We start from the raw sequence: 18,541 nt of genomic DNA, 5'->3' as shown, positions 1-18,541 counted from the left end.
ACTGTTGGCTAACATTAAATCATTCATGTTTTATTTGTTACAGGATTACAAAGATGCCTTGATTTCAAACTATTATGTAAGTTTTTCTATGTATTTATTTTGTGTGCTATGTTGTAATATAGTAATGTATCTAAAAGTATGATAAAAATATAACATAAGACTGAATAGACTTTAAAACTATTATTATTTGGTTTTGGAGTTATAAACCTTTTTAATAGTTTCCTACTTCCTGAAACGTTGTTTAACTGATTGTTTAAGTGTCTGTTAGTGGGATTGTTATCTCTTAATTCAAAATAAGCTAAATTATTTAAATTTAAACAACAATAGATAATTCAGATTGCTGGGGGAAGCACCTGACTGAACATTTTTTGGTAATGTCACAGCAAACAGCATTATTTGTGATCACTTGCTATGTTTTCATACATAACAAAACTACAAAATTAATATTGCTGTGGTAGCAGAAATGTTTAGTTTGTACAAATCCAGAGCTCTCTCAGTTCCCGTTGATGAGTATTGTCTATTTGTAAGCAAATTTCAAAGCTTTGTATGCCACCTGATCAGAGCTTAACAAATACTTTATAGTTATTATTACGCAATTGAAAATAATTGAATATGCTTTCAATTGAAAATGTTTGGTAGATGATGTATCCACGTTTTGCTTCTTATAAGTAGAAGCCAGGGTGGGTTAGGGTCAGGACTAGCATTGCTATCTCAAAGCGCAGGGGCCTTGAGATCCATTCCCAACCTGGGGTGCTGCAGTATGTGCGTTAGTGCAGTTTGTTCTCCCCATGTTCGCATGAGCAATCTCCTCTGATTGCTGGAAAATTCCAGTTTCCTCCAACAGTCCAAAAAGGTAGGTTAATTGGCTTCTGGGAAAATTGGCCCTGGTGTGAATCAGTGTGTCCTATGGTGGACTACCACCCTGTCCAGGATGTATCCTGTTGCTTGCTGGGATAGGGCTCCAGCTCCCTTGCAACCCTGAATATCGCATTTATAAAATGGATGAATGTTAGAACCAGTATTAGTAACACCGTCTGTTCACCACTAAACATTTGCTATCCTATTACTGTATGTGTCTAGTTAGCCACTTTTCTGAAAATGTATCTAATGCCTTTGCTATACAGTTCTTTGTTTAATAAATATTAAACAAAGAACCATGACATGAAAGCCTACTGCAAGGGTTATATGGTTAATAAAATATTTATGAAATACTGTATAAAGCTTAAACAGATCTTACAATTTATTCTTTTTTTTCTTTTCAGCTATGGCCAGGTGTACAGATAGCTAATTTTTATTTCATACCACTGCATTACAGGTAATATAATCAATGAAATGCTGTCACTTTAGGCACCTGAGTCTGTCAGAACTGTTACTTTCTGTTTATTTTGTGATATTTACTTTTTCATATTCAAATTGAAGCAGTGAATTATAATTTAACCTGTGATACATTCAACTTGTAAATGGATAACTTCAAACAAGCACACACAGAGCTGCTGGATAAAATTGATTGTACTATAATTAGAAAGATAATCATGCATAGTTATGTCATGCTTTCACGTTTAGAGATGGTTAATTTATTAAATTACATTAATTATTACATTCTTCAAGTTCTTATTATGAAGGTGTTAGTAGTACAACTCATTATTTAGCAACAAAATAGAATTAATGAATTCAAACTAAGCAAAAAATATAATTTTATTTGATTTTACATGTAGGTGTGTAGTAGTTTTTCCTCCCTACCTCAGCGAGTTACAGTCTGGCAGATGTATCCCTTGGCTGACTATAGACATGTGAGACTGAGAAAAAAGAACACCATTCCATCTTTATTTGTCATTAATTGAGATATGTCTTTAAACAATAGCATATTATGAAAAAAGTAAAATTATCTGTTTTTTATTCTTCAAGATCTGAAGATCTTTGAGACAAAGAAACAGGATTGCAGTGAATTGTTTTACTTTTCCTTTTAGAAATGTCAATCATGTTCATGAGCCAAGCACATGTAAAAATGATTAATTATATTGATAACAGGTGCAAATACACAGCTTACTTTAATAAAAAAACATATATTATTTTCTTTAAAGAAGATTTTGTCTATCATTGCTAGGATAAGGAAAAGGGTAATCCTTGGTGTTGCCAGGATAATAAAATATTTTTTTATGTTTAAGCAAGGTGCAAAAAAAAAAGATTATTGAACATCTGTAGCAATGTATTATTATTTCTAATATCAACAGCAGTGCAAAATTGACTCTTTAATTTTTAATACCAGGCATTAACTATGCTTCTGTGCACTAAAATCTATCTCTAAAATCATCATACATTTTCACCTGTCATAGGATTTAAGGAGCATGCAGGGAGCAAAGGAACTCTTTCAATCATTTAAATGTACATTATTGTACAAGTGGCACCTTGTTTCCTGTAATGAAGTGGCCCACAGCAGGAAAAGTCACCAGACTCCTGGAGAGAAACACATCACACTCAAGTGAATGAGGAAAAAAAAGACCCAAGAATGAGCTTATTAAACTTTGGCGCAGCAAGTGGGGAGACATAGACAAAGAAAGGCCTCTTTCATAGCACTGTACTTTTAAAGAGTTTAAAGGTCTATTCTATTTTAGATATAGTGTAGTTCTTAAAGGAATAGTGGTATGTGTGCACAGTAAAACTGGCATAGAATCCCATGAAGTGTACTGCAATTTAAATCATTGCATTCACCCAAATATATTTTATTGATGGATTTTCTTTTGGAATGCTTTTTAAAAAGGTTCTCAACAAGAAGCCCACTTCAAGAGTGGAACAAACCAAAGCAAAAAAATAATTCTAATAACTACGATACATAACTCTTCATGGATCTAAATCAGTTATCAAAAAAAAATATTGAAACTTTGTTTTTGTTTTGTTAAATCATTTATATTTAAAGATGTCAAAGCTTTATTCTAAAATGCCAAAATGGTCACTAAATCGATTATATTCTTCATACACTCTCAGTGACAATAAAGAAATGTCTTCTAAATTTTTATTCTATTGTAGTTCATTTTCCATACTGTATGTTGTGGAAACTACATGTTTACATGTCAAAACGCAATAAGGGGTGATGGATTCAACTTGAAAGTTCATTATTTGATCTTCCTTTTAAACAGAAAGGTACAGCAACACTGTTGTCTAGGACACTATCAACAATTTAATGATTTGCACCTAATTTATGTACTGTGTTTAAAAACAGAAGCCTTATTTAATGTCCTGGGACTATAGTCCAAGGCTTCCACTAATAATATTCACTATTCATGGATCTTTCTGTTTGTCTTTTTCTTGTGCAGGTTGGCTGTGGTCCAAGTTGTGGCTATAATTTGGAACTCATACCTGTCGTGGAAGGCGAACAAGATATAAGAGATACAAGAGCCTACCTCACTAACACATACTGTATACAGTAAATATAAGTAAATAAAATGAGTGTTATTACAGTGCATATACTAGTATACAGTATATAACAGTATAATACTGAATCATGTGCTGTACTTTCTGCTTTGTGAAATGTGTTTCACATTTCTCTTGGTAGTTAAGCACATTGTATCAGGCACATTTACTTCTGGGAAAAATAGAAAACATTATTTCCCATGTTGCAATATTCGACAAAGTTGAGTTGGTATAAATAGTACTATGTTTCTCTGAATAATTATTTATACCTATTTAATCTGTGTTTTTAGCTACATTTAGGTTAGGAATCTTTTCAATTTAAAACAATAAAATAAAATGTTCAATGTTTCACTTGTATAAAAATGGCCAGCGCCTAAGGTATCAAGGGAAAATAAAGTCATGCAAAAATAAAAGAATAAAAGATAGACATCCTTTCTTCTTTTATTATTCTTTTATTGTAGCCTTTTCACTATTGCCTGGTCTGACTTTCCTAGGACCACACCACAAAAATAGACGTGTTTTATTTTTTATATTTCGGTTGTAATGGAGTTATGCTGAAAGGCATGGCTATTTTTTCAAAGACGATTTAAACAATTCAAGGCAGAGTTCAATGCCAAGCAGAGTCCATTCCTGGTTCCCATGGATGCATGCTTCAAAAATTGTATGGTTGCCTAGGAATAAAATGTGTCCTATAGCTTCCAATATACTGTATTTACTATCCTTTGTCACTTTTTTTGAAAATGTCAAATTCTGGACCATAATTTGAAATGATGTATAATTATGTAAAGGTATCTGTGTCAGAAGCCACACTGCAGAGTGGCACTGAGCTTGATCTCCAGCTTTGACTCACAGATGATTCATAATTTTCACACAGAGGGCCCTGTAGCTACTGTAGGTATCTGTTCTTAATTAAATATAAACAGCTGGCAGGACAGTGGTGCAAACTGTAAACATAACTAAACAAAGTATTCAAAATCATTTCTTCTTTCTTTCTCATTCTTTTCCTGATGCTAATATGAAGCATACGAGAATGAATTGTAAGTCCCAGAAATGTAGAGAATACAGTATATCCAAAATGGACAATAATAACCATTCATTATGGTTGTTAATGGCTTTACAGGCTCACTCACCATCTTATTGCCCTTTTCATTACAGTGGGGCATGGTAATCACAGAGACAGACAGATGAAGTGCAAGAATCCACTGGACGCAGAGGAGGGATTCATGTTTATTTTAGCCGATTACTATATGTGAATACTATTGTTTGTTTTAGTTAATCAATTTAATTTTAATTAGTTTTAAGCCAATGTATTAATAATTATATAATTTACTTTATTATATTAGGTAGGGTTATTTTTGTCTTTTAACCATACAGGTGCATACTATGCACTGTATTACATTATGCAACAGTGTAGGGCTGGACTTGATTATAAGTGAATTAGGCTATTAGTAACAGTTCTCTGCACTGAACATATCCACAGACTCATAACTTTGCATTGTAATTAGAGGCAGTAAACTGGTAATCACTACATCATTAAGGCTCATTAATCTCTTGTTTTGTTTGAAATACCCCACAAATCTTGAGTAACAAAAATAGATCAGGTGACTGGCTTCCTGTCTGAATATGCTATCCAAATGTTTAAATGTTTTTTTTTCAGAGTAAAGTTTAAAGGCCATTTCATTATTGCAGTAACTGTATCTTAGCCTGTTCTATGAAAAAAAAAAACAATACAATTTCATTCAATTTTTGTAACAGCTTTTCACCAACATTTTTGGTGTAGTTTATCAGATATGGCATTTTTCAAGGCTGTCTGATTTTGAAGTTAACAAGCTAGTGTTTAAAGAGCAGAGCAGGTCAGGTCCATCTTTTGTTTTTTTTACAGAATATTGACGTTAGATTTTATACTATTTAGACTATTGACTAACGATTTTAGAAATCAGGTGCTCTGAAGAGAACCACATCCATTTTTGTTAAAAAAAATGGTTAACTTTATCTCTGGTGAATGAATTATAGAAAAACCTCAGTTGTAATGCATAATTAGGGACTATTTTGTTATTCAACCCTGATGCACTGATTACATTGTATTCTTGAGATCAGATTGAATAGGATTCAGACTAATCCACAAGATAGTCAGATCATCCTGGATCCCCTGTGAATTCTACAGTGCCTTGAAAATAAGCAACATGAAATTGGTATTCTAATTGACAATCAAGGCATTTAGTTTGCCATGAAGAATTGCTAGTTTATTTTGAATCCCTGTGTCAGACTGTTGTTAAAAGAACAACAAGGATAATCATATCCTAAAAAAATGAATCACTTGAGAGTCAGTGCTGGAAATTAGGATTGGTGATGTCAGCTAACCCATGCTGTTATGGAGCTTCGGAGTATAGCTTTGCGGACTGACGCATTTCCATGTGTATAAATCATTCAAGATGTGATCCAGAAAGAAGTGATTGTCAAAAGTGACAAGGAATATTAAAATGACTGGGCAACCTGACATATAATTCACTTTATTTATCGTGTGTTTACCAAGCAGAAAAGGCAAAAATAAAGAGGGCATTTCCTGACAATCTCGTATCCTAATTCTAAACTTTGAAATTTTACATTTAACAATTTAATTTAATTCAACTCAAAATACTTTTTCATCCTCAGGGGGACAATTAACGAGGCAAGCAGTGCAACATACAACACATAACAAATAAAACAATGTTACTAAGGAAACATACATGCATAAAAACAACAAATGGAGCATAAAAGTGATTGAAAGTAACACTTTGTAACAGTATTTAAAAAAGCTATGAAAGCAGATACACATTTGAAAAGGGGACATTGACATCATATTCAGAAAAACGTCTTTACAGTCATTGTTTGCAAATCTGATGGCCTCCGGAACGAAGCTATATTTCCTTTTATTTGTCTTGCACTGTGGACAGTTAAAACATCTTCCTGAAGGCAGAAGATCAAAGGACTGATGAAGGAGGTGAGTTGGGTCTTCAATGATCGCACAGGCCTTCCTCGGGATCTGCTGGGCGTACAGCTGTGCCAGGGGTCTTAAAGGCTTACCAATAATGTTAGTGCTGAGGTGTACAACATTTTGAAGGTGGTGCTTGTCTTTTTGACTGAGATACAAATTAAATTGCCTTCAAAACAGAGTATTTTCAAGAAACAGATTATGAGCCCAGACTATTATGCACTATAATTTCATTTTTAGAAACATCTAGTCCAGCACATTAGGAACACATGGAGAACTGGTGAACCCTAGATGTCTCAGTTCTGTTACTAAGAGTCACACTACTTTGCCATACAGTACATGGAGAGAGTGATAATGTCTGACAAACTAAAAGAGCATTCCAACCAGGCAGCTTTCCTTGTCACAGACACCAACTTTAGATGAGTTCTGACTCAATCCAAGAAAACACTGTAGTCCATGACCTTTTTCTGTAATGGCATCCATGACAACCAATCTTCCCATTGATTAAGTTTATTATTGTAACACTGAGAACTGTGCATGTTTGTTTGTGCACAAGATATAATAGTTCTAAAACTCTCCCTTTTTATCCTATAGTGATCAATGTCACTTTATGTCACTACACATTTAATTTTAATCAAAACACAGATACTGATCTATAAATGTATAAGGTAAGGTCAATAAAACATTCAACATTATTGATCCTGAGCCATTATCAGGCCCCACATTAGTGGAATGGCTTCCTGAACCATCCATCATTATGTGTTGACAGTATGTGAAACTGACATTAGTGACCAGTGATTTTGTTATTAACCAGTGCTAAAGGATATATGGGAGGTTTACAGTATCTGTCTTTTCTTAAAAAACAGTGCACTGAAATTTAAAGGTAAACTGTTATTGCTCTTCAGTAAATTGAGTACTAAAGGCAGTGATAAAACAACAAAAGAAAGAATTAAAAGGAAAAACATAGGAAAAAAGTTAATTTCCTAAAAACAATATTCTTGCTTGAGTTCAAGACCTTGGTTTCCTGCAGTATTTGCATGGAGTTTGTAAGTGCTTCCTCTGATCATGTGGGTTTTTGCAGACATGCTGTACTGGAAGTTTAACTGGCTTTTGGGAAATGTGGCCCTGGAGTGAGTGTGTGAATATTTGTTTCTGCCCTGCCATGGACTGGTGTCCTGTCCCACAGTGTATCCCTCCTTCTGCCTGTTAAAGCAGTTACAAAATGGATAGATTTATCACTTTTCTTCAGACTTTAAACACTGATCTATTGTGTTTGAATCTTTATGATGGGTTCTCTAACACCTGTCATAAACATCCTTTGCCTAATAGAATTCAGTACAATTAATCAACCAGAACTCTCCAACAACTGTTTGATTATTGAGGTTGTTAACTTCAAATACCTGAATTCAGGAAACCAGCTGGTAAAATTCAGCAGGCTAATACCAGAAAAAAGCATGTGCTGTATTTGGTCATGTGTACAAACTGTGCTGTGTACAGTACATATTCTCTTCACCTTACATATTTACAGGCATCCTGCCTTGTTCTCCTTTTTATAGCTGGTAATGTCATATCATTTAATGTGAAAATACAAGTTAAGAGTGTGTCTGCCTAATCATTATGGCAATATCTTTATTCTTTTTTTCTTCATATTCATAGCATTATATGAATCAATTGTGACTGGTAAATTCTTGTTGACAAATATTGCTTTGGACAAGGAAGGCTTAATATTCCTAGAATTACAAACTTGGTGAAAAGCTAAAAATGTGCTTTTAAAAATATCTCAAAAAGACCTTAATGCTCTTGACAGATTTAATCAGGATTAAGCTCTACGTAAAAAGTTTACAGTGTATTGTGTAAGTTGTGAGCTGATATTATTTACAGTATATTGTGTAAGTTGTGAGCCGATATTATTATTAGAGCTACTATTTATGTGTTTGCTATCTAGTGATGGAGGACTAAGATTGAAAAAAAAACATTTCTCATTCTTTATCCCTTTAAAGATTTTGATCTCTGTGAAAGCATGCCTGTGTGGTTGGCACGTAATTCTCAGTAGGAGAGCGACACAAACACAGGGGTTGATGGTGAAAACAGGTGGGTGGTTTTATCTGCTGACAAGATTGGGTGGTGAAGTGAATGGATAGAGTGCAAAAGGTAACAGTCCAGGGAAGAGGAAAAAAACAAAACAAAACACAGCAGGAACACTGGATAAAGTTCAGGAGGTGGCGAGATGAATAACGAAGGGGGAAAATAATGAAAAAATAAACACGCCAAGAAGGATTTGGGAAAAATAGACAAAGAGTATTCATTCATTTCAGTCTTAAAACAAGACTGATTAAAACTCTTTAAACCCCTCCTTTTATACCATGGGGTGGCTTGGCCCCTCCTGCTAAGAAGCTAAAACATTTACATTTTCCATCCTAATGATGACACAGCAGTATTACAACATGGAAGGCAAAGATAAAATAATAAAATATACATATATTAGTAGGACAGATTTTTTTCAATGAAATAATTAAGGTTATACCTTCCCTCTCTAATATAGTATTAATATTAATATAGTATAATATTATCGGCAACTTCAAGACATAAAGTTATTCCTCAGCTGCATTATGGTCGAGTTTGCATCTTCCCAAAATGTCAGAACAGGGGAGTTGGTGCTTTGTTTGATTATTTATGCATTTGACTGTTTGGAAACCTAAATTACAGCTGAAGTACACCTGTATCTTTTATTCCACAGCAAGGCAGCTCGGGCTGTATAGACTTTGCATTGATTCCTTTAACTGTTAATTTACCATTGTTTAAACTGGCTTATCATTGCCCTCTTTTAATGTTACGCTGATAGACTTTCTACTGAATATTATTTATTTTGCCCATGTCATATCATGTCTTTTATTAGTTCCAGCCTTTGCTTTCAGTTGTATTGCACACATTTACTGTACATGTTTCCATATACTTTATCTAGGCTCTAGTCTGTAAGTTGAATTGTAACTTGGAAGTATTATTTTGCAGGAGTACCCTTTAATTTAGAGAATTATTTAGGTTTTTGTTTATTTAGATTCAGTTTTCATGTCCCCTCAGTGCACATTAAATGTTAATATTTGGTAGTTTTAACTGCTCCTGAGGTAGTGAAGATATACACCCTCTTTGGTTTGAGTGCTGTGTGCCCAGTTTGTAATGGCAATTTGTAATGAAACTAATGCCCCATTAACCTAAATTTCTCTTGCTATAGTAGGTTTGAGAAGACTACAGCCAAGGGGTTTGCTCCTGAACTTTAGCCTCACCGATTTATAGAGATTTTGTTTTGCTCTAGTGTAAACGTTGGTTTTAGTCTGGGCTGTGAGTATTGGACATTCGGAGTTGCCCAGGAAAAGGCCTGACTTCACATACAGTACAATACACTGTGTCTTTACAATAATCAATCAGTTTTCATAATATCACTAATATGTAATACCGCGGTAGCCAGTTTCTAATGAGATGCTTTAAGGGTTGTGAGGGGTAACATGTTTAATAGTGAATTGATCAAAATAATTAAGTTGTAAATAGATAGTTTTCCTGATTCTTGTTCACATATAATCATTGTTAACTACACAATATTGTAAGTAACTTGAAAATATGCATTTTATTAGGAGCTAACAAGAAGCTAAAAAGGCTCAAGATTGCATATTAAGTTCAATTATGTACAGTAGCAGTAAGGGCAGGTAGAACTGAAATCAGAAGACATGGAAGTTTGCCCCAGGAATCAGATTTGGAAACGTTTCCTCACATGTCTCCCGGGGATACTGTACATACTAGGACAACATCTATTTAACATTGACTATCTATTGGCAAAATCTTCAGACATTATGGTGTATTCTGCTCCGTTAATGCTAGATGCATTAACATGTCTTTGACTCTTTCTAGCCTTTATTATTGCTCTACCCTGCTTTCTATGGTTTCTAAGACTACACTGACCAAATTGCAGTGTTTTTAAAGCACAGCATGTAGAATCTTGAGTCTCAGTCTGATGATCACATTACCTCTACAGTGGAATCTTTGCACTGGCTTCAAAGCTGAGTCTATAATTGGCAATAAAAATCTACTTACGATTTTCGAAACATTGAATGGCATGTTTTTCTCTTTCATTTCATCTTCAATCTTTGTTGGTTGGCTGAACGTCTCTTAACTGTCCTCAAGACCACACGGCAGACCACAGGTCATGAAGCCTTCATTGTCTATGCAACCTAATTGGAATGTATTTCCAAATAGTATTAGAGAAAGTGACTCATTTCATTATTTTCCACCTAAAAAACATTTGTTTGCCTTTTATGAATACTTATTTTTTATGCTTTTTTTTCCCAGTGTCATTATGTCCAACACTTTTGGATGTCATTGAATGGTACCTCAGAAAAATAAAGTGGATTGTTCTTATTACTAGGAATAATTTTCATAATTGTGTGCATAATCATTTTAAATTCCCACATGTCAACTCCAGCAGGCATTTTAGCCATTTCTAAATGTCTAGAAAGAGGGGAAATACTTTCAATCAATGTTCTGTATACATTTTGTTCCATATAATAAGAGCATAAGTTTGTGCTTCCACATTTTTTGCTGTTCAGTCCTTAAAATCAGGTTACACAGATGGAAGGCTGAAGACTATAACAATTTATTTTGTGAACACTGGTTTAATGTTTGATCATTTTGTATTATAGACTCCAACATTGTAGATGTAGATTTGCTGCATGTGATTTAATATTATTGGTACTTAGCTCGGCTTTTCATGTGAATGAAAGATTTTTGCAACATATTTGCAAGACCTGAGTACACCATCATAAAAATTAAATTAAAACTTTTATTTTTCACTCCAAACACAGTTTTGGATTAGATATATGGAAACTATGAAACAGAACAAACAAAAGATATTTTTTTCCCTTATTAATGAAAGGGTCCTTACTGAAGAGAAAATGGAAAACAGCTTTCAGAACTTAATGATGAGCTTCATTTTATGATATTATTTATTCCTTTGTTTTGCAAAAATACACAGGGAGGCGTATTTACCTAGAATAATAATTACCACATTAACAAGGGTGTCCGAGGAATCGATCTTTTGTTCCCCAGAAGAGTGAGAGTTAGCAATAGTCATCAGCAGCGACTGACAGCACGCATTTGTGAAAGGTCATATTTAAATACTGAATAATGCAAAAGCTTTTACAAACGTTTCACAAGAAACAAATATTAGACTTTATTAGACGTTCTGCTTACAACACATGTCGTAGCTATTACTGTTCCCGTTTAGTCTTTAAAGTATTAACGCGTACATCCAAGCATTCTCTTGATTACAAGTACACCACATTAAAAACGCTTCAGCACCGCGGACAGCTCCCCCCTTTTACAAGATACTGTATAAAGCATAACTGTAGCGCCAATGATTAATTTACAGGAGCAAAGCGCAAGTGTTTTCAAGCGAGGTTTCAGCATGTTCCTTATTCCAAAAAAGTAATACGCTAGTGAAGTCATGTAGAAGGAGAATAAGGTAAATTGTGTATGCTTTTGAAAACTAAAAAAGCTACCTATGGTACCTACGATCAGTAGGTATTTCTGTCACCGAAGAGACCCTGGGTATGTTATACCTCAAAAAGTTTTTTCATTTTAAAATGCCCTGGCTTGTACATTTAACAAACTTTTGTTATTTTGGTGAATTACTTCGTGCATCATAAACTAATGTTGTTCGAAAAAAGGTGGTTATTTTATTGTCTAACAATCTTAAAGTTACTGTACGTCAGTCTTTATTTCTTCTTAAATGTCTCGAAAAATGTATCTTGTCATTCCCAGTTCTTGTGACTCACAGTCCCTCTATTAGCAACTTTTTATCTTTCTGTAGGTTGCCAGTCTTTAGCTCTTGGCTTACGCAGTTACAGGCTGTCTCATGGGCTAAGGTTTGCCGAGCCCTCGGGGAAAGTAGAGGTGAAATCTCCTCTTCACAGTAACCTTCTAAAAGCAATCATAAAGTCGACCTGCATTTCACTGTCACTTCAAGACGGTCTTTTTACCGGCAAAATTCGATGTCGCTTGTATTTATGTTGTGTTCAAACGGTGTCGTCCAATTTACAAGCAGTTTATGCACCTGCACTGACGTCAAAGGAGCTATCTTGGATGTATATAAACATTCTGCAAGGAGCTTTCGAGTCAAATCGCCATCAAGCAGGACTTTTCAGAGATCTGGGTGGTATATCTCCAGCCCAAAAGACACTTCTGACAACGTTTAATAAAGTAAGTAGAATTTTTTTCGTTTATGCTTATTTCGAAAGTAATACGTTTGTTAACTCTCTTTATCAATTAAAAAAATAAACCGAGAAGTAACTATTTATATAATCTTTGACCTGTGTTATATACGGTACCTTAATTTTTAATTTGTTTAAGAAATTGAATGAAAAAGAAACTTAATCTTCCTAAACGGCTTACCACTACCAACTAAATACCATATCTGGAAGAAACACCACAAATGAAAATGTTTATTCCATCTAACTCCGTAGAAAAGAATCTCAATTAACAGTAAGGAGTTGTCCAGGAACTAAAAGTGAAAGGCGAAGCAATTTTCAAATGATTCAGTCTTACACAAAGGAGTTGTCTGTGACAAAGTTCGCTTGTTATGCACATTGTGATAACTACAGTGTAATATAACGCACTTTTCATTTTACTTTAGGTCTATAGAATACCTTGCATTAATTTATTGTATTTGCATTTCATTGTAACAGTGAACTTTAATACTTGATATTCAGTCTTGATTCAGAACTTTAATACTTGATTCATGAATAGGCATTTTTAGTTGCCCAAGGAATATTCTTGTTTTCCATGTTCATTATTTATAAATACGATTAAACATATATTACAGAGTTAAATAATGAACTGTTTAACGTGAAGGATTGCTCTCTAGTAGCGATGCACTTTGTTTATGTTTTTTTCTGGTGCCTATTTGGGGAAAATGATTGCATTTGAAAATATTTAGCTTCAGTTTTAGCGGTATGGAATGTTTTTAAGGTAAAAGTGAGATTTTTTTCGTTGAACTTTATCAAACTAACAATAGATCATGATATGTGTAAGTAATTCTAAAGTTGTATTATACCACGACATAATTTAACTTTTTACGAGTTGTTTTTTTTCTGGACCGTTGCGTTAGACATTCATAATGCACTTCAAAAAACGGAAAGGCACAGAATGCAATGTTTTGTTTTGTCTTAAATTAATATAGTAATATAGTAATTCCTCACCCTGATCCTGCAGAAGTTATGTCGTTCACTTTTTGTTCTTAATCACAGGCTAATGAGTTCAAGATTTGTATTTGTATTTTTTTTAAATGCTTACAGCTCTTAAAGTTTATGTTGGGTTTTGTAATTGGTACCAAGTCAGTCAAAACTGTTGTTATTCAAGTATATTGCCTAAAAGTTAACCAGATGGATCTCTACTGAAACAAAATAAGAAAAACAATCATTCTGGGAGTGTATGATACATTGTCAATACCTCCTATGTCTGTTCATCATATGAGCCAGATATAATTTATGTTTATAATTTATAGCTATATGTTCATCACCCAATTGCTGGAAATAATGTGCTTGAAGTAGGGTGTAAACCAAGAGTCTAAACAGGCAATCAAACCAAGTAAAGGGATCAGTGAGCATCAGATGGTGCATTGGTGAGTCAGAGCTCAGTTGGAGCAACCTCCAAGCAGGTTTGGGAACCAGCGAACTAAAGGCATTCACTCTTATTTTATTAAGTCAAAGTTTGTATTTCTCTTTTTTCCTGCTGCAGGACTTTATTATTCAAGAGTCATCCAGTATGAAGACAACTCCTCTGGTCCTGTTTATTGCCACCATACTCCTCCTATCACACATATCTCCCAGTGTCTGCCGTCCACGTGACATGAATGTCTTTGATGGTCACGGTATTAAGAGCCAGCTTGATGAAGTCTTGCTGAAGGCTGGCGACAACGCAGTTTCCTACCTCATGGGAGAGAAGATACTAAGGTATTTGCAAAAGAACCCGAGGTTCCAAAAGAGTCTCGCTCAGTTGCCACCAGACTACTACCAGCTTGTGAGCCCATTCTCCACAGAGGGCCTGGGTCACCTGGCACGCACGTTGCCACTCTTGGACAGTGAGCGCTCAGACGACCAGACAGAGATGTTCAAGCGATCTGAAGACCCACCAATCTCCATCGATCTCACGTTCCATCTTCTAAGAAATATGATCGAAATGGCAAGGATCCAAAGCCAGAAGGAGCAAGCGGAACTCAACCGCAAATATTTAGATGAGGTTGGCAAGTGATAGTTGAAATTGTCAGCATAGAAAAACAGAAAGGTTCTCACCAGTAAGTGAACAGCCCCAGCACTTCCAGATCCATGTCCACAAAGATTTGTGTTTATTGGGTAAACCATAAAATTCCATGTCATTTGTATTATTTTATATGATGACCTATGAAATACCATCTTTAGAGAGCTGGTTCATATGAAAATTTGTGTGATATGATTCTCCATCTTCATATCTGGTTGTGGACATATCATGGAGACACATACCTGTACTCCAGTTTAAGAAATGGAAACATACATTATACATTGCATTCCACCAATAAGAACAAAGACTAAGATCATGACGCTGCTGATAATATTCCCGAAAAACCTTAGTTGGAAAATTTAAGAATTGAACAGCGCATACCAATATTTTACTGCAAGAGAATATGTTTGGTAAAAAATGGCTTTTATTTGCCTATCAGGGCTCCTGGAGATTACAAAAACTTTAAAGCAGTATTTACATCAAACTGAACTACTTTATCTCTACTGTTTTCACTTCCTAAAAGAAAAGGCATGAAAAGCTATCACTGTTCTCAGTATTCCATCCACAAATGTTTTGGCTGGCCAAGTCCTTCCCTGTAGGTTTGCCTAAATCATCAAAATAATTCTCTTGACTTCAAAGATTGTGAAATACTAAATGTAATAAAACAATATTATACAATTATACATTGGAGCATTTTGAAAACCTAAGAAAATTGAAATCCTCTTAGAAAATAATTAAACAATCAGATTTTGCAGCAGAAAATATGTTATCATACAGTATAAGCCTTCATTCATTGTCTTTTATGTCCTAACATTATGATGGGCAGTTAGACATTCTGATGCCCCTAGGCAAGGTGTTCAGCCTTGATGATGTTTATGTGATTGAAAATGTGATGATGAAGTAAGTTTGTTAATATAAATGCATGCAATGCTGGGTACTTTGAAGAAACATCAGCTAATTACAATGATTGCATGGGGGGGGGCTGGTTAGATGAAAGTATTGTTCTTAAGCTTCAAATCCACCTTACCCCCATTTGATTGTAAAGGGCAAAATTTAAAGTAAAGGGAAATAAATGAATAAAGGATAATTGTATTTCAAAACCACCTCTTTTAAATTTGTAGTCTACAAACATCTTATGCTTTGTGTAACCTCTTTTTCTTGAAGTGTCTACAGTTCAGCTGGTTTCCAAAATCTAGCTCCCTAGAACTTTTGACTTTGATCTCAACATGTTCATTTGCATTGACAAACTCCTTTATAAGCCTTGGATTTTATTTCTTTAAAATATAAGAAATATTAACATGCACACAGACTTTGTGTACTTTGTAAATCAGGCTCTGCGGTTTCTTAGTCTCTCACTTTAGTATTACATTACATGGTCCAAGAATATGGTGAAAATGAAAGAAAAGGCTGGTCTTACAAGTATAGGTCATTGTGTCACGGACAGCAATTTTTGCCACTCATTAAGAGCTTTTCACCTGAAGGAGGTCTGGTGGAAAAATGCTTATGTGATGAAAATGTAATGATGAAGTAAGCTTATTATTAATGCATGCAATCTAACTTACATTATCTACTGTATATTGGAAGAAATGTGCAAATTGGTGTTGAAGGTCCACTATTTCATTGTGAGAAAGGTGGTTTAAATTGAGAAAAACAGTCTCTGGCCACAAGGACTGCACTCTTTGTTCTTTAGAGTAAAATCTATATGAAACCGTTGCTGAAGGCTACAAGTGTTTCCAGAATGAGGATAAAAACCTTTTTTCTATATTTAGAAAAATCTACAGATCATCTCCATTTGTCTCAGGATTACATGTATTTTTGGAAATGCAATTTGAGGCTTATTCAAGGCTGATATTTATACAAAACACCCACCTTCCTTAGAATGAAAGGCACTAGTGGGTTTCATGGAATAACCAGGTATAATGTTTGCCATTCACAATGGGAAACTCATCCATCTTATCCCTGAGTTATGATGACGAAATCTAGCACCCACTCTATTCTTTATCAATCCTTCTGTTCCACCTCCAAGAGACAGGTTGTCTGTATGTCTTTGGGAATTGAACGTCTTTGTATTGTATTGGGCATGGTGCCTGGTGGTGCCTAGGGCTTCATGGTGAGAATTTTATATTTTTCTTGAACAAAACTATTTCAGACACCATCTTCCTTATACCCAGTGTCATTACCTTTTCATTAGAGCAATGCACTTTTCAAATGTCTTTAAGAAGCATGCTTGTGATGAAAAGAAAAAACGTTTGTGAAATGTTTTACTGAATCATAATAAATAGAGCATTCATAAACAGTTGTTTAGCGGTAAAAAAGCTTTTTGCCATTTATATTTTGTAATAAAAAAAAATCTGAAACAAATGTACATGAAGTGTGTCGAAATCTATTAAATTGAGACACTGTAATAAAGGAAAATATTCTGCTTACTTGTCAGGGTAGGTTGATGTCATCTATCTGTCTTAATCTGTGGAGAAAACCTGCAGTTGCAAGGATATAAAGTGAAGAACCTGCTATACATGAGTTCTCACAAATATAGTTTCACCTCAGCAGAAATGTCTAAAGGAAGAAGAAGATTACCAGCAACAGCACTCACAAATATTCTAAAACAAAATTATATAGTTACAGAAGTGTATCACAAGTGTGATTCAATTGCTGACCTTGGGACCTATTGTATTCTTTGTGTAGCTGTGTCACTGTACATCCAGCACCAGACCTTTTCCTCAACTAAGGCCAATTAATGGTTTAAGGGAATCGTAATGGAACAAATTCAAAGAACTAAGTTATAAATTACAATTCAGTAGTGGATGTCAGAGGGAGTAGCTAAGTAGCACAAGTTGAAAACCCATTTCATTTTATGAGAGATATTTCTGACACTGTGGCATTGTGGTGCAGTGCTGGTGCCCTGGGTTTGACTCTGGACCTGGGGTGCTCTCTGCAGGGAGTTTGTACGTTTTATCTATGTTCATGGGGGTTTCAGTGGATGCTCTGGTTTCCTCCAACTGTCCAAGGACACAATGGTTGTTTAATTGGCTTCTGGTAAAATTGGATTTGGTGTGAGAGTGTGTTTTTGTGGCTGTGTGTGCCATGCGATGAAGTACAGCATATTGGCATCCTGTGCAGGATGTGTCCATTGCTAGTATTTGATATACTGGAGCAGTACTCCTTGTTACTGACATTACACAACATTTTTTCAAACCCTGATATTTCTGCATTGTCTTCTTTAAGGAGATTTAAAATTCAGTCAGTGGCTGTTCTTAAACCTTATTGGGGCTGACTTTTTAAGTCAAACAAAATAAAAGATTACAGTATTAATTCAGCCAGTATCATTTTTTTCAGCCTTATTTTTATCACGTTACCTAGCGGGGCTTGATAAAAAAGCCATCGATTCGATTTGATTCAATTCAAGCTTTATTGTCCCAATTGGGGAAATTCATTTTACACTGCACTTTCAACAAAGCAAGACAATGTCAGACAGACCAAGAAGTCAATGCAAAAGTGTAACAGCAAGATAAGGGAGAATATGGTTACAATAAATTGTTTGAAAGAAATATTGCAGTGAGGATGAAACATTCCCTGTGTCTATTAGTATTACACCTGGAGACACAGAGGCATCTCCCAGACAGGAGAAGTGTGAACTCACAGTGGAGGGTATGACAGACACAATCCATAATACAAATTGCTTTCTTTGACCCCTCTGTTTGTAGAGAATATTTAAGGTGATTTGATTTGCTCCAATTCATTTGACTGATTTCCCCAGCCTATTACAATCAAGGGTACTGACGTTATCAAACTAGCAACTGAGACATTATATTAAGACACTTTCAAAAAAAGTGTTAGGATGGTACTATCTACCTTGATATA

General features: G+C 34.8%; 2 protein-coding genes across 2 annotated transcripts in view; both read left to right on the top strand.

The window, feature by feature from the left end:
* mpv17 (mitochondrial inner membrane protein MPV17) overlaps positions 1–3,805 on the top strand; it is a 45,345-nt gene extending 41,540 nt beyond the window's left edge. The window contains exons 5-7 of the mRNA XM_088908417.1: positions 44–76; positions 1,263–1,315; positions 3,312–3,805. Coding sequence (XP_088764543.1) covers positions 44–76; positions 1,263–1,315; positions 3,312–3,381 — 156 coding nt within the window. The 3' untranslated portion in view covers positions 3,382–3,805. The remainder of the gene's footprint in view (positions 1–43; positions 77–1,262; positions 1,316–3,311) is intronic.
* Positions 3,806–11,893: 8,088 nt separating this feature from the next.
* Positions 11,894–16,927, top strand: ucn1 (urocortin 1). The gene is made up of 2 exons (XM_088926889.1): positions 11,894–12,625; positions 14,162–16,927. Exons 1-2 carry the CDS (start codon positions 12,509–12,511, stop codon positions 14,672–14,674), a joined length of 630 nt encoding a protein of 209 aa, XP_088783015.1. The 5' UTR covers positions 11,894–12,508; the 3' UTR covers positions 14,675–16,927.
* The last annotated feature ends 1,614 nt before the right edge of the window (positions 16,928–18,541 follow it).

The sequence above is a fragment of the Atractosteus spatula genome, chromosome 2 (assembly GCF_055471065.1).
Source record: "Atractosteus spatula isolate fAtrSpa1 chromosome 2, fAtrSpa1.hap1, whole genome shotgun sequence".
NCBI lineage: Eukaryota > Metazoa > Chordata > Actinopteri > Semionotiformes > Lepisosteidae > Atractosteus > Atractosteus spatula.
The sequence above is the reverse complement of the archived record's forward strand: the minus strand, read 5'-3'. Positions and strand labels throughout refer to the sequence as shown.